Source organism: Myxocyprinus asiaticus, chromosome 33 (assembly GCF_019703515.2).
Source record: "Myxocyprinus asiaticus isolate MX2 ecotype Aquarium Trade chromosome 33, UBuf_Myxa_2, whole genome shotgun sequence".
In the NCBI taxonomy this organism is placed as follows: Eukaryota; Metazoa; Chordata; class Actinopteri; order Cypriniformes; family Catostomidae; genus Myxocyprinus; species Myxocyprinus asiaticus.
This window is the reverse complement of record NC_059376.1, coordinates 9,550,237-9,562,904: the sequence shown is the minus strand read 5'-3', so window position 1 is coordinate 9,562,904 and position 12,668 is coordinate 9,550,237. Positions and strand designations below refer to the sequence as shown.

At 38.4% G+C, this 12,668-nt stretch overlaps 1 protein-coding gene across 1 annotated transcript in view; it reads right to left on the bottom strand.

The window, feature by feature from the left end:
- The window catches only part of LOC127423956 (bone morphogenetic protein 1-like), a 110,266-nt gene that overhangs the window by 56,240 nt on the left and 41,358 nt on the right, over positions 1-12,668 (bottom strand). Inside the window, exon 5 of the mRNA XM_051668674.1 lies at positions 6,091-6,269. Coding sequence (XP_051524634.1) covers positions 6,091-6,269 — 179 coding nt within the window. The remainder of the gene's footprint in view (positions 1-6,090; positions 6,270-12,668) is intronic.

Sequence of the window (12,668 nt, the reverse complement as noted above, 5' to 3'; positions counted from 1 at the left end):
ACTTTGTGCAATGACACAAGTAATTTTTCCAACAATTGTTTACACACAGATTGTTTCACTTTTAATTTGACTATATCACAATTCCAGTGGGTCAGAAGTTTATATACACTAAGTTAACTGTGCCTGTAAGAAGCTTTGAAAATTCCAAAAAATGATGTCAAGCCTTTAGACAATTAGCCAGTTAGCTTCTGACAGGAGGTGTACTGAATTGGAGGTGTACCTGTGGATGTATTTTAAGGCCTTCAAACTCAGTGCCTCTTTGCTTGACATCATTGGAAAAATCAAAAGAAATCAGCCAAGACCTCAGAAAAAAAATTTGTGGACCTCCACAAGTCTGTTTCATCCTTGGGAGCAATTTCCAAATGCCTGAAGATGCCACGTTCATCTGTACAAACAACAGTACACAAGTATAAACACCATGAGACCACGCAGCCATCATACCACTCAGGAAGGAGACGCATTCTGTCTCCTAGAGATGAATGTAGTTTGGTGTGAAAAGTGCAAATCAATCCCAGAACAACAGCAAAGAAACCTTGTGAAGATGCTGGAGGAAACAGGTAGACAAGTATCTATATCCACAGTAAAACGAGTCCTATATCGACATAACCTGAAAGGCTGCTCAGCAAGGAAGAAGCCAATGCTCCAAATCCACCATAAAAACGCACATGGGGACAAAGATCTTTCTATTTGGAGAAATTTCCTCTGGTCTGATGAAATAAAAATGTAACTTTTTGGCCATAATGACCATCGTTATGTTGGAGGAAAAAGAGTGAGGCTTGTAAGCTGAAGAACACCATCCCAACTGTGAAGCATGGGGGTGGCAGCATCATGTTGTGGGGGTGCTTTGCTGCAGGAGGGACTGGTGCACTTCACAAAATAGATGGCATCATGAGGAAGGAAAATTATGTGGATATATTGAAGCAACATCTCAAGACATCAGCCAGGAAGTTAAAGCTCGGTCGCAAATGGGTCTTCCAAATGGACAATGACCCAAGCATACCTCCAAAGCTTAAGGACAACAAAGTCAAGGTATTGAAGTGGCCATCACAAAGCCCTCACTTCAATCTGATAGAAAATTTGTGGGCAGAACTGAAAAAGTGTGTGCGAGCAAGGAGGCCTACAAACCTGACTCAGTTACACCAGTTCTGTCTGGAGGAATGGGCCAAAATTCCAGCAACTTATTGTGAGAAGCTTGTGGAAGGCTACCCAAAATGTCTGACCCAAGTTAAACAATTTAAAGGCAATGCTACCAAATATTAACAAATTGTATGTACATTTCTGACCCACTGGGAATGTGATGAAAGATATAAAAGCTGAAATAAATCATTCTCTCTACTATTATTCTGACATTTGACATTCTTAAAATAAAGTAGTGATCCTAACTGACCTAAGACAGGGAAAGTTTAAATGTATTTGGCTAAGGTGTATGTAAACTTCTAACTTCAACTGATATATATTATAGGGGTGTAATGGTACACAGAAGTCACGGTTCGATACGAGTTCGGTACAACAGGAAAAAGCAACAAATCCCAAATGCTAGGTTTCTATTCATTTATTTTGAACAGACAGTAGTGCAAATTACAGTTTGTTCCACCTAGCGGCATTTAGTCTATGGTGACCATATTTTTTCCAAAAAAGAGGACACCATTTTTTTCCGCCGTTGGGGGAGGGGTATAATAATAGGGTTCTAAAACGGTGTTATAATGAATGCAGACTTTAATACAGTGAAAAAAGACACTCTATTAGCATAACATAAATATATATAAATAAATAAACAAACATTTCCAACATTCTTTTGAATGAGTGTACCTTCATTTACTATTACTATTATTTTGAATGGCCATGGAAAATGAAGCAATTTGATAATTTTACCTGGTCGCAAAAAGTAGTCCGTTAATTTACCTGATGAACTTTCACCTTTTGCTGACCCTTTATGCTTCGCAGAGCTACTGTGTACTTCTAAATCACTTGCACCTTTATTAGCAACTGCAACCTTTATTAAAGTGCCAGCTTTACATGTCATATATTCTGCTTCCCACGGATCTCAACTTGGACGAAAGCATGGGATTTTTTTGTGCAAATCTTCTGTAAATTTGCACTTTCGTTTGGGCATTGTTTCCACTCGGCTGTCATTTGCTGCTACTGTCAAGCAACTGTTTGATGCCGAACACAACAGCGCTTCGCGCATTCACGGAGAGATTGACAGGCAGGAATTTGGCCAATAGTTGCTGCAAGCCTCTTATAATTGACCAACTGGTGTGCGAGAAGACAGGACTTACAAAGAGGCATTAAAGCAATGCAAATATACGCGTGCACACACACAATGAAGTATTAGACCAGATGAACATCACAATGCAACTAAAGCCGAATCCCGGACATTTTCGCAAATTTAGAAATCCTGGCCGGACACTTTAAGGTCTGAAAAAAAGGCTACACAATCAGCTACAAAACTGAAAAGCATCTCTTGTGTTATAAAAGTACAAAATAAATAGAATAATGAAAAATAAAACTTCTGCATTAGGGGAAGCTATTCTCGTTTTAGGTTGGTGCATAGATGGTCTCTTCTTCTGCTCTTTTTCCTGTTGTGGCGGTTAGCAAACAGCATTGCATTACCACGCGTGCCCCCTTCTGGATTGGAGTGGATCGCTGTGTCAGATGTATTCTTTGTCTGACTGCATGCGCTGAACTGTGACATCAGTACCGTGACAGTTCGGGACGAATACATGTACCGTTACACCCCATATATATATATACACATATAACATTTTAAACAATAAGGCAGCGTTGGCATTTTCACAAGAGTTGTGCACAATTATTTATGCCATATTACGGGGCTTGCACGAGTGTTTAACATCATTGCATCATGTCCAACATCAGCCATTATTTCAAGATATTCATTTCACTTTTCTGATTCATTTGTGCAATTATTTAAGATGATTTTTAGTGGATGCATGTTATCTCTCCTCAAGTTCACACAGGTGTCCTAGTAGAGTAACCACATGTATACACAGAAAAAAACAAAGAGGATTTTGTGGTGAAGTAAAGACAGCAGAAAAGATTAAGTACATTCTACATTGAATAAGTTAAAGCGTGAACTTGACAATATGAAGTAAATTCTACATTTGTCCTCAATTCAAACATGTAAAATGAATGTTCTAGCTTTTAAGTAAATATTATTTATGATTATTTGAGTAAATTTCACAGGTAAATTCACTGTTTGCAAGTTGATTTACACCGTTTTTATTGCTGATTTTGTTGCTACATTTGGTAACTTCTTGTTGATTTTTAACGTCATCATGTTACAGCATGTGCACCAAGTGTTCAAGTCTGCGTGCGCAGCAGTTATGTTGTCTAAGACCCCGTTTACACACCAGGTATTAAGATGCGTTTCGGGTGATCCGGTCAGTGCTAAATACGGATCTAAAAAGTTTTGCGTTCAAATCACAAAAACCATACACGAATGTGGTCAAAAACACATGTGACCACATCACATTTGAGGTGTAAATGCTAATACATCCCTTACACTGTACATCCCGGACAGAAGCGAAGCACCTCCCCTCACCTGTCAATCAACTGGTGTGCTAAAAAAAGAAAAGTTTAAACTTTTCCGGTAACAAGTGGTTTTTAAAAAGAAATAATCGTCTGATCAGAAAATTAAAAAAAAAAGCGTATACATAAACACGAGAACTTCACGGATCTTCTTCGGTGTGTCCGATATCAACATGAAGGGACACATATGAGAAGCACGAACATCTGAAGCTCCATTAATACAGGTACTTCCTTAAAATAACAGAGAATTGTTGCATTTGTGCTTACATTAAATCTGAACTCTATCTGGGGGAAACAGCGCACCAGTTTTATTCATGCTTTTTTTTCTTTTATTACATTTTCGTGGTTTATCATGCATCACACTGGCATAAAGACTGATGTGTGTCTTTAAAGACCCTCCCCTCGAAATTCGAACAAGTGGTCACAGGAGATGCATTTAAGTGACCAGGTGTAAACACTGATGTGTCTCACCTGACCACATGTGACCAGATAACCCGAGACTCATCTTAATACCAGGTGTAAATAGTGATGTGTCTCACCTGACCACATGTGATCGGATAACCCGAGATGCATCTTAATACCAGGTGTAAACAGTAGCTTAGTTTCCATCCACTTTTCACGCTATTTTGTTATCGACAAAGTGAAAATGCATAAAAACAAAAATAATAATAATTTGCCGTCTTCTGCCTGTTTCCATTCAAATGGCCTTTTATCGATAAAAATGGTGTGCGTGATGACATCATGCCTAAAAAAAACACTTTGTCGCATACGTTTTGGTTTATCGCAAAAGAAATCTGCCCTTAAGCCGTTTCCATACAGAAGTGTGTATATATCGCTAATTGTGTACCTTTCGCCTCCCAGATGTCCTTAATGATTTTTCCTCCGAAGTTTTGGTGAAATGGGGAGAGTATTGAGACAATTCATTGGAATTAGCCAGCTTACTGTCATTTTAATTTCACAAATAAATGCAATCAGAAGACGAGGAATTGCAATCAAAAGGGAGCAGTTGCCCTTCTGATAGGACTGTAATATTGGTCCTGATGTTGCGCCTATCGCAGGTTGCCACCGGTTCTGACCTGAAAGCGAATCGCCATGGCCCTGTTCAAGCTGGCAACCTGCAACAAGTAGTGGGGGAAACTTTCGGTCTTAGTATAAGAACCATCCATTGATGTGTATATGCTGTGTGCACCGCTATTAAAGAAACATTGATGCGGTGTAATGTCAGAGTTTACATATGATACATTCCTGATATTCAATAGGCTATTTTATTTATATTTTATTTTATTTGTCATCTAACTTTCAACGGATGTAGAAAGGAAGTTCCACCTTACAGTTAAAAGAGCCAATCACCTTTTAGATACAGACATCACCTGTCAATCAACTCTAGAATGTGCATTCACATTAGCTATACAAGCCAGGAAAACTGCGTTGTTTAGCATAATTTCAGGAAAAGAATCACAATTTATGATTCCAGTATTGTCAGATTTTATTGCTGATTTGAAATATGTTCTTTGATCGTAATCTTGACCAACTGTTTTTGAGATTTTCTCCATTCAAGTAGATAGGAGCTGCACTGACATGACTGGAAATAGCCTCCAAGGGGCGTTCCAAAGATGGCCGATAGTGGACTGACTTGCTAGAAAGACTTTGCTTAAGTGTTCAAATATATTTTAGGGGCCACTGTAAATTAATTTTATTGTTGCGACCAATAGTTAGAGGGCTATTAGGTAACAACAAAGGTTTCAAATCAAATACTTTGGCCAGAATCATAAATGAGAAATATACAGTACACAAGTGGGTTGTGCTGAACTCAGCCGGCAATAATTTGTTTAATAAAGTGAGCCATGTTGTTCCAAGCATGTGGTGTAACAGCTGCTTATGTTCTCTGAAAGTTGGCACAAAATCATCTTTTGTGCTTGTTGTTAGATTGTTGGCCTTCGCAATCTTCTGCTTTTAATCAGGACAGTTTTAGTTCTAAACCAGTACGTTATGTCATCTATATTGACAATTGGCATTGCACCTGAATTCTGAATACAAAGTATTTGGACACTTAAGCTGCACTTAAAAATGCATGAATGTCATTGTCGAAGATAATGAAATACCAAACCAAGTACAATTTATTATAAAGAGAGATAGAACAAGCAAAACATTTCACAAAAATACGTTTGTTAGGTCTGAAATGATGAAACAAAATATATAGGTCTATTATTCAAACTGAAAACAGAAGGATTTGGACACATTCCAGTTGTGAAATATTAGTGGAACATGTGCACATCATCCACTAAAATGACCTTTGGACCTGTCAGTTCATTCAGTGTCATGGCAAAAATGGACCAGAAAACTGAAGTTAGTTCTGAGAAAAGCTCAAGCGTCATTTCATTGCAAATGCCACTTGGTTTGATACTTTGTTGTCTAATTCAATGGCATTCAGACACTTAAGTTTGGCTCAAGTGTCCACATACTTTTTGGGGCCATTGTAGATATTTTAAATGTGTTTTTTTTACTGTACTTCAGTTAAGATTTTCAGTTTTTCTGTCCTACCTGGCTGAATATTGTCCCGTATAATGCTGACGTGATCATCTCTGTCGGGTCGCGTGTGCTCATGCCAGAATCCGATCACATGCCCGAGCTCATGCACCACAATTCCAAACTTATCACAGTTCTTCCCAATGGATATAGCCTGCGGACCCCCTCCTCTCCGGCCGACATACGAACAGCACCTGTAGAGGAAAATGTGGTGCATTATGACATCTGAAAGTTCATGTACCCTGAAATCAACCCCATTCTACAAAATCGCTGACAAGCGACACATGAACAGCATGAACACATTTCTAACGCTACTGATAGTGTGTTGCACGTGCAACCTCAGAGACACGGGTTCTGGTCCCATGGGAACCAGGATGTAATCGCTTTCACATAAACAATGTTAAGCACGATTCTGAGGTTGCATTTTTGCTCTAAAATAACATTTTTACTCCATTGACGGTTAGGTTTAGGTTTGGGTCGTTCTACATCATTTACAACAAAAAACACAACTCGCATTTGGTGCCTCTATGTGGACATTTTATCTGGAAACTGGAGCTCACATGTGCCCATATGTTCAACACTTCCAGCATTGGCCACTGGGGGCAGTGATTTAAATTTCGGTAAGCACAGACCGATTCCAACTGAAGGACTTTCAACCTCATGTAGCCGATTTCGCTGATTTTGGAGTGATTCATAATTGTTTTCAAAAAATATGCTGAAGACACAAATGAAACTGGAGGGTCAGTGTCCATCATAGTACAGTGGATATAAAAAGTCTACACACCCCTGTTAAAACAACAGGTTTTTGTGACGTAAAAAATTAAAGATAAATCATATCAGTATTTTTGCACCTTTAATGTAAAAATTACAACCTATGCAATGCCACTGAAAACCAAAGTGACACATTTCAGAGAGAAAAAAAAAAAAAAAAAAAAAAAAAATAGAATCACCTAACTGCATAAGTGTGCACATCCCTGAACTAATACTTAGTTGAAGCACCCTTTGATTTTATTACAGCACTCTGTTTGGATAAGAGTTTATTAGCTTGGCACATCTTGACTTGGGAATATTTTCCCACTCTTCTTTGCAAAAACATTTCAGATCTGTCAAATTGCGAGGGCATCTCCTGTGTACGGCCCTCTTCAGTTCCCCCCACAGATTTTCTATAAGATTCAGGTCTGGGCTCTGGCTGGGCCATTCCAAAACATTAATCTTTTGTTTGCTGAAGCCATTCTTTTGTTGATTTGGATGTGTGCTTTGGATCACTGTCATGCTGAAATGTGAAATCTCTCTTCACCGTGGGTATGGTGTTCTTTTGCTGATGTGCGGTGTTGTTTTTGTGCCAAACATTCCTTTCGCAGTTTTGGGCAAAAAGTTCAATCTACAGTTCAAACACATTTTCCACATGGTTTTGGGAGACTGGATATAGGTTTTAGCAAAGTTTAGCCAGGCTTGGATGTTTTTCGTCAGAAAAGGCTTGCATCTTGCCACCCTGCTCCCATAGCCCAGACAGATGAAGAATACGGTACATAGTTGTCACATGTAGGGAGCAACCAGTACTTGCCAGAAAGAGCTGCAGCTCCTTTAATGTTGCTGTAGGCATCCTGACAGCCTCTCTGACTAGTTTCCTCTTTGTCTTCTCATCAATTTTGGAGGGACGTCCTGTTCTTGATAATGTCACTGTTGTGCCATACTTTCTCCACTTGTTGATGACTGTCTTTACTGTGTTCCATGGTATATCTAATGCCTTGGAAACTTTTTGTAGCCCTCATCTGAGTAATACCTTTCAACAATGAGATCCCGTTGATGCTTTGTAAGCTCTATGTGGCCCATGGCACTTGTAGTAGCATGCAACCAAGATGATGTCAGAAAAATCCTAAAAGAACAGCTGAGATTTATTTGGAGTTAATCAGAGTCACTTCAGGTGAAGACAGGTGTGTACTATTTCACATGAGCTTGATGACTGGTTGATTCTGAACACAGCCATATACCCAATTATAAAACGGTGTGCACACTTATGCAGTTAAGTTATTCAAAGTTTTTTTTTTATTATTCTCTGAAATGTGTCACTTTGGTTTTCAGTGGCATTGCATAGGTTGTAATTTTTACATTAAAGGTGCAAAAAGTCTGATATGATCTACCTTTGTTTCATTTTTTACATCACAAAAACCTGATGTTTTAACAGGGGTGTGTAGACCACCGTATATTTGGTGGATTTATACAAATGAAAATAGTTTAAGAAATGTATTTTGGATAAGAAATTTTGAATTTTCATTCTCAGATGTATTGTCACATTTCCTTCTGAAACAACAAAAAAAAGTCTGGGTGGGTTATATGAAAGGGCTTGTCTCCTTTTTTTAATAGCCAATAGCCTTTAGTTTACATCACAGCCATGAACCATGATTTGCTACTTGCTAATTGGTTGCATGTGGTATTATGGGGAACGGACATTCTCATTCTTTAGAACATTTAATTGGACAAAAATCTGTGTAGTGCAAGATGAGTCATCAATATTTTTGGCCTGTTTTCCCATAAAAGAAGAAGACTTTAAATTTTACATGTGTGCATATCTGCTAAAAGATTAACTTTTTGGAGTACGCTAGCCAATGCCTGCAAAGCAAACAGACGTGGACTAAAAGCCACAGAACTCTCTAAAACATTTTGATTTCATAGGATCTTTAACAACACAAGCTACAAAAGTTACTTAAACTTAAACAGAACATAAAGTGCACTCAGACAAAATGTCATTCATCGTTTGCTTTGAATATTTGCTTAGAGCTAATGTGTTGCAAAGTCCAGATAGACAGCGTGTGTGTATCACACCAGCAAGAAGTCTTGTATAAAACACAATCAAACAATTCCTTTCGGAAAGGGCACGGGATGTGTGGGAGAAAGGCTGCCGAGAGCTCGCTTGCTTGTGATCGGCACACACACACAAACACACATGCACAGCCCGTGTGGGTGCAATAGAACACTCTTAAATTACGAAGCATCCAGCAGCTCGCTCCAGAAACTCTGCCTTGAACTTTGCACAGCACAGACAGAGATTGCCAATATACACATGCATCCGAGTCCATCCGTGCATGGGTTCCCTATCTGTCACTACCGCTGCCTGCAATGGGGAAAAATCTTCATGTATCGCCACTCTAACCTAAGCGTGCATACACACACAGATAGAGTGTTTGTGTGGCCATCATAACCTGCAGTGCGACACAAAGGCCCCCTGTACTTCCACAGAACCAAATATGACTGGCACAGCATGCACAGTGGTATTTTTCATGAAGTTTCCTCTCGCTGCTTGACCGCAATGGCAAGCCTACTTATTAGACAGTGAGAAAGCAAACAGTCCCTGTAACATTTGTCTGTGTCAATATTGCTTTTTCGAACTTGTGAAATCAAAATAGGAGTTTTGCGGCTTTTAGTCTAGCTTTGAGGCCATATACAGTATACGCTAGTGTACTCCTAAAAGTTGACTAAATAAACTTTTTATTTAAGCAGATATAACGCATTCCAAATTTACTGTATTTTGTCCACATGTGTGTATCCAAATTCTGGTCCAATAATTCTCTCTTGAATTAAAATGTGTCCTCTCCAAAAATTATAAATACCACCTGCCTTTACGTCAATACAGCAAAGACAACTGCTCATCAAGCCATTGCATGGGGTCTTTAATTTGTAACAAGTTCATTGAGAAAATCAGTGGATTAAAAAGTGGAAAAAGTGGATTGTGACTTTATAGATGCTAGTAAAGAAAATCTTGCATTTGTAATTAATAATAATAATACGTTTATTTTATACAGCGCCTTTCAACAAACTCAAGGTCGCTTTACAAATAGCAAAAAAATAAAAAAAAATACAAAAAATTATTTTTAAAATAAGTGGGATTAAAAGAAAATAATTTCATTATGTTCGATCAAATTACTAAAACGGGATGACTAAAGAGAAACCAGCAGAAGCTGTTATGTACCAACTAAAGTGTTTGGCCGGGCGGCTAGCTCTAGGAAGAGTCCTGGTGGTTCCAAACTTCTTCCATTTACGGATGATGGAGGCCACTGTGCTCATTGGGACCTTCAATGCTGCAGAAATTTTTCTGTACCCTTCCCCAGATCTGTGCCTCGATACAATCCTGTCTCGGAGGTCTACAGACAATTCCTTGGACTTTATGGCTTGGTTTGTGTTCTGACATGCACTGTTAACTGTGGGACCTTATATAGACAGGTGTGTGCCTTTCCAAATCATGTCCAATCAACTGAATTTACCACAGGTGGACTCCAGTCAAGTTGTAGAAACATCTCAAGCATGATCGGTGGAAACAGGTTGCACCTGAGCTCAATTTTGAGTGTCATGGCAAAGGCTGTGAATACTTATGTTCATATGATTTTTTTGGTTTTTTATTTTTAATAAATTTGCAAAGATTTCAAACAAACTTCTTTCATGTTGTCACTATGGGGTATTGTTTGTAGAATTTTGAGGAAAATAATTAATTTAATCCATTTTGGAATAAGGCTGTAACATAACAAAATGTGGAAAAAGTGAAGCGCTGTGAATACTTTCCGGATGCACTGTATGTATGTATATATATATATATATATATATATATATATATATATATATATATTTATTTTTTTTTGCAAACTTTGTGTGTCATTTTGAGTAAATATAATGCTAAATTTGTTTTTTATTTTATGTACAACTCCAATTCCAAAAAAGTTGGGACAGTATGAAAAATGCTAATAACAGTCGAGTGCTTACCAATATGAAACATCACCATTTCTTCTAATAACACTTATTAAACATTTGAGCACTGAAGACACAAGTTTGGAAAGTTTAGAAAGTGGAATTTTTTGTAGGTAGGTCTTCAGCAGCTCAACTGTACGGGGTCTTCGTTGCCGTATGGTGTGCTTCATAATGCACCACACATTCTCAATTGGAGACTGGACTGCAGGCTGGCCAATCTAGCACCCACACTCTCTGCTTACACAGCCATGCACATGAAATCCGGGCAGTATGTGGTCTGGAGTTATCCTGCTGGAAAATGCAGGGACGTTCCTGGAAAAGACGGTACTGTATGGCAGTATATGTTGCTCCAAAATTTGTACATTTCTGTCTGCATTCATGGTGTTCTCACAGATGTGTGAGTTACCCATGCCATGGACACTGACACATCCCTGGCCCATAGAGGCACTAGCTTTTGGACCTGACGCTAATAACAGCTTGGATGGTCCTTTTCCTCTTTGGCCCGGAGAACAAGACAGCTGTGTTTTTCAAAAACTATTTGAAATGTGGAACTACTTTCCATCTAAGATGAGACCGAGCCCAGAGAAGTCGTCAGCGCTTCTGGACAGTGTTGATGTAGGGCTTCTGCTTTGCATAGTAAAGTCTTAACTTGCATCTGTGGATGCAGCGGCGAGTGGTGTTGACTAACAAGGTTTACTAAAGTTATCCCAACCCCATGTTCATGATATCCATTTTTTTTTTTAAACATATCGGTTGATCACTAGTAAATACCTTAACAATTTTGAAAGAACCTACGTTTTCAGCTTACTTTTAATAGTCTGGGTGGACTGGGGAGTGAGCTTTGCGCTTAAAACGTTAAAATATGTCCTCAAATGTCTTTTATCGTATCTTAACCCGACGTGATGCAATAAGATTCCAGTGACAAGCAATTTGTTTCACCACACTAAGCGCGAAACTAATGCATGACACCGCACAATCACAGCAAATCAGAACATATTTGATGTTTAATGTACAGTTATGAAAAGCAACATTTTGGGCAAATGGGATTTCAGAGTGGAATCGCAAAAATAGAAACCAAGTGACCGGCAAAATGTCCTGTCGCTTGTTACTTGTCATGCTCTCGACTGGTTAAGACAAAAACTCTAATACATATGGAAGAGATACCTTTGATCAGGTAGGACACAGTGTTTTATTTCAAAAGAGCAAGAAAAATTATACTTTTTATTATATGGCCCCTTCAAACTTGTGTAATAAAATCACAGTAGCAGACAAAATGAGCTTAAAGGAATGGTTCACCCCAAAATTCTTTACTCACCTTTAGATGTGTATGACTTGCTTTCTTCAGCGGAACACAAATGATGATTTTTAGAAGAATATTTCAGCTCTGTTGGTCCATTCAGTGCAAGTGAATGGTGATCAGAATTTCTAAGCTCCAAAAGGCTCACAAAGGCAGCATAAAAGTAATCATATGACTCCAGTGGTTAAATTCATGTCTTCAGAAGCGATATGATAAGTTTGGGTGAGAAACAGATCCATATTTAAGTCCTTTTTTACTTTAAATTCTTGATATGTATGAAGAATGTAAATCGCCAAAAATAAAAGAAGTAGAGCTCTTAGGAGAGAAGAGCGCTTAGGAGGGCTGCTTGAAAATGGAGATTTATAGTAAAACAGGACTTAAATATTGATCTGTTACTCACCCACACCTATCATATCACTTCTAAAAACATGGATTAAACCACTGGATTCGTATGGATTACTTTATGTGCTTTTTGGAGCTTCAAAGTTTTGGTCACCATTCATTTGCACTACATGGACCAACAGAGATGAAATATTCTTTTAAAAAACTTAATTTGTGT